The sequence below is a fragment of the Neofelis nebulosa genome, chromosome 16 (genome assembly GCF_028018385.1).
Source record: "Neofelis nebulosa isolate mNeoNeb1 chromosome 16, mNeoNeb1.pri, whole genome shotgun sequence".
NCBI classification, from domain to species: Eukaryota; Metazoa; Chordata; class Mammalia; order Carnivora; family Felidae; genus Neofelis; species Neofelis nebulosa.
The window spans coordinates 35,909,812-35,914,113 of NC_080797.1; the positions used below are offsets into that span (position 1 = coordinate 35,909,812).

Consider the following 4,302-nt stretch of genomic DNA (forward strand, 5'->3'; position numbering starts at 1 on the left):
GAGTAAATGCTGTCATGGACCTCCTCACTTTAAAAATAAACAAACACCACTGTGCCCCAAACCATGTGCTGTCTCAGTGATATAACTGCCAAACAACTCTTGACACGTGTGCGCATGATAAACCTATAAATATGTCCAGCAGAATTACACTAACTGATGACATCAACATAAATCACATAGGCAAAAGAAGGCCTCACAAGGATATGTAAACACCTGACAAAAATTGCCTAAATAGTAAAATATATTAAGCTCTAAGCTTAAAGTCATTTTCAATTCCAAGGTCAGCACCTACTTTTAATTTTAATGTTTTCCCTGCCTCTTTAAGTAACTACCTCACACACCTTCTTTTGAAGATTCTGAGAGGCACACCCAGGTGGCTCAGTCGGTTAAGCATCTGACTTTTGATTTCAACTCAGGTCATGATCCCAGGGTTGTGGGATTGAGCCCTTCATCGGGCCCCATGCTCAGCATGGAACTTGCTTAAGATTCTCTCTCTCTTGGGGCACCTGAGTGGCTCAGTTGGTTAAGCGTCAACTTCAGCTCAGGTCATGTTCTCATGGTTCGTGAGTTCCAGCCCTGCATCGGACTCTGTGCAGAGCCTGGAGCCTGCTTCAGGTTCTGTGTCTCCCTCTCTCTCTGCCCTCCCCCATTCACTTTCTGTCTCCCTCTCAAAATAAATAAACATTAAAAATTTAAAAAAAAAAACCTCTCTCTCTGTCCCTCTGACCCTACCCCCAACGTGCACGTGCGTGAGCATTTTCTCTCTCTCTCTAAAAATAAAAATAAAAATTTTTTAAAAATAAAGATTCTGAGAAACATCAACATACTCACTGAAGAGACCCCAAAGACTGAGCTGAGCCACATTTTTTTCATTACTCGTTTAGGTGAAGCTCTGAATGTAAAACTGTTTCGACATCTGTAAAGCACTTCACAGATGAAATCGCTCTGCTTATGTCAATTGTTATTATAAGAGGTAATTCTAAAAATAAATACATAGGTTTTTTTTTTTCCTTCTAATCTGTAATTTAACCCAATTCCATACACATTTATCAAGCACCTACTGTGTTCCAGGCACTCACCTAGGTGCTTGACAGAGACTAAGAAGATGAAGACACAATCCCCACTTTTTCAGAGTTTGCACACTGGAGTGAGGAAGACAAATAAATGATGCACCATAATACATAACAGACTGAAATGAGGTCTAAATGAAGAGACAGGAGACACACTTTGTGAAAGCAAAGGATGAAAACATCTAGAAGAACCACCTAAAGGTTCACGCGAAGGAGATACTGGAGTTGATGCTTGAGGAATGAGCAGGATTTGAGAAGTACAGAATCGGGGAAGGACACTGCAAGGAACAGTGTGGCCACACCCAGAGAGATGTAAAGTGCCTTGGAGGCGCTAACCTTCATTTTCACTTGATATGCTTTGTGATACATATCCATATTTAAGCAAAAACCAAGCCAACTTCACTAACAGGTTCTTCTTCTCATAAAATGCATGAGGCTTATTTACCAATGACATTGAGTATTTCCCACTGATTTGCTTCAGCCAGGTTTCTTCTCTACTAAACAGGCCAAGTTGGTTTTCAGTCATGTCCCCTCAGAAACACCCCAGGAAAGAATCTGTCCTTCGTGTTTACTCAACAACAATTTGCCATCCAACGAGTTACATAATTTAGATTCTACTGGCTGAATAGTTTTGTGCTGATCAAGGGGAAGGAAGTATGTGAAGATGCTGGAATCAGGATATTACACACTAGAGATAATTATTCAGTACAACTTCCTCACCTGCCATCCTACAGTACAGCAGATCAAGGCCAACCGAGGTGAAGAATGTTGTATAAGGCATCCCTCAAAGGAATTTACAACCTATTTGAAGACCCAAGATATGAAAACAAATAATCATGCAGAGTAGGGAATAAGTCAGTGAAAATAAGGACTCCTATAGTTCTAAACCACATCAGATCAGATACCCTCCCAGAACCCACTGTTGTTTTAGAAATCTTATGACTTCTCCTTTTTGTTCTTGGTTCAACTTATTTTAAATGAAGCATTAGTTTGAAAATGAATGAAGATGAGGTGATTTCTTTTAATGGTACATTTAACAAAACTCAGCAGCTGGGGGGCGCCTGGGTGGCTCAGCTGGTTAAAAGGCTGACTTTGGCTCAGGTCATGATCTCAGGGTTCCTGAGTTTGAGCCCTGCATCAGACTCTGCTGACAGCTCAGAGCCTGGAGCCTGCTTCAGATGGGGTGTCTCCCTCTCTCTCTTCCCCTCCCCCACTCACATTCTGTCTGTCTCTCTCTAAAAAATAAATAAACATTAAAAACTTTTTTAAAAAAAGCCAGCAGCTGGGTGGATCTTTCTTCCCAGTGAATTTACATTTTAACTCACTACAAGATTGGCATAGCTTTGAGAATAAAGACTGTTTAAAAAAAAAAAAAACATAGAATAATACAACCTTTTAAGACTCATTATAGATTAAAAATAATGAAAAGGGGTTTCATCGTATTCCATTTTGGCTATCACCCTGCTTGCTCAACAGAACCTGAATTCTATCCTCAATAAACAAGGTAACTATGTCTGAGATTCATATCGTCATATGCAACATTCATCTATAAGTGTCATGTCCTTGTTGACTTCACTGAGAAAATGGTCCAATTAACCATTTGAGTTGTATGTTCTGGTATTAGTAATTAAAAATTGTATGTTATGCATATTATTTTAAATTAAGGGGGAGAAAAACAAGGAAAAGAATACAGCCCCTGAAACTATAGCTGAATTCAGTCACTCAGACTGATTATCCATATTTCATGTAAGGTTTGGCATTCCAAGACCCTGTGAAGATAAAATGCAATCATCTTATGACAAAAGTGACAAGTCAATGAGTCAAAAACATGATGTATCTTAGTAAGGGCACGACTCTTAATGGACAAGTAAATACCAAACTGATTAGAGAATCTTAGTGAAGAGGGGTGGGATAAACAAAAATGACAGGAAGCCTTCTGGTTGGACCAACACCCACTGAGGACCATATATAAGAGCCCCAAAGCAAGAGGAGACATTTGTATCTCAGAAACCTCATCTTTCCAAGAAACCAAAAGCAAACCAGATTCCCAGCGCCATGGCTTGCTGTGTCCCCTGCTGCTGCAGCGTCCCCACCGGCCCCGCCACCACCATCTGCTCCTCTGACAGATGCTGCCGGTGCGGAGTCTGCTTGCCCAGCACCTGCCCACACACGACTTGGTTACTGGAGCCAACCTGCTGTGACAACTGCCCCCCACCCTGCCACATTCCCCAGCCCTGTGTGCCCACCTGCTTCCTGCTCAACTCCTGCCAGCCCACCCCGTGCCTGGAGACCATCAACCTCACAACCTATACCCAGCCCAGCTGTGAGCCCTGCATCTCAAGCTGCTGCTGAGTGATGGCTGCTTTGCTCTGTGCCTGACAATGAAGAACCCAGAAGCTGTCTACTCAGTATTCATTTGCCTCAGTAGTTGATCATGATGTTGAGGCAGACCAGATGGCCCAGACATGGAAAACCTACCTTTGATTTTAATGGAAAGAAAATCAAGAATTTCTTTATGGCTATTTGCCTGAATAACCATTTGGTTCATTTGGGCAGGTGAACATCATCTATTATTGAAATTCTATTGAAATCTGTAAGAACCCAGACTATATTTTCTTGGTCATGTTGCTTCTTGGATCCCATTTCTTATAGTGGATATTTTCAGAGTAAAAAAAAAAAAATTCTTGATGGGTTTTCCAATAAACTTTATTTCTCTGGCAAGATATGTTGCTTGTTTATGTTAGAGTTTTTGGTATATTTCCTTAATTTAAAAAAAAAAAGGTAAAGATAAGATGATTATTTTATTTAACAAAAAAAAAACCAGAACAATCTTCTAAAAGAATGACTGGAACTAGCTAGCTTCTAGGCTGCTAACTTCAAACTGGTTAGCTTTTCCATTCTCCTCTTTTCCTCAGACAAATGCAATTTGAAGTGAGCCAACATTTACTTAACCTACATTTTGCTGAGGAAATCACATTATTAACTCACACAATCCTTAAAACATCGCTAATAGATGAGAAAAATGAAGCTGTAAGAGTTACTCAACATTCTCAAAGTTACTTAGTAAGAAAGCCAGAATTCAGCTCCTCGTATGTCTGATTTTAAAGCCCTATTCTTTCTGCCATATCACAGAGCCTCCAACTCTAAGGACCAGAAGCTGAACTGACAGTTATGGCCTCAACTTACAACATGCAAGAGAAATATAAAATGTAAGAATCTTTAGCAAAATCAT

The 4,302-nt window shown here is 40.3% G+C and overlaps 1 protein-coding gene across 1 annotated transcript; it reads left to right on the top strand.

The window, feature by feature from the left end:
- The first annotated feature begins 3,054 nt into the window (after positions 1-3,054).
- On the top strand, positions 3,055-3,791 carry LOC131498505 (keratin-associated protein 3-3). Its single transcript, XM_058705816.1, has one exon. It carries the CDS (start codon positions 3,126-3,128, stop codon positions 3,420-3,422), a length of 297 nt encoding a protein of 98 aa, XP_058561799.1. The 5' UTR covers positions 3,055-3,125; the 3' UTR covers positions 3,423-3,791.
- The last annotated feature ends 511 nt before the right edge of the window (positions 3,792-4,302 follow it).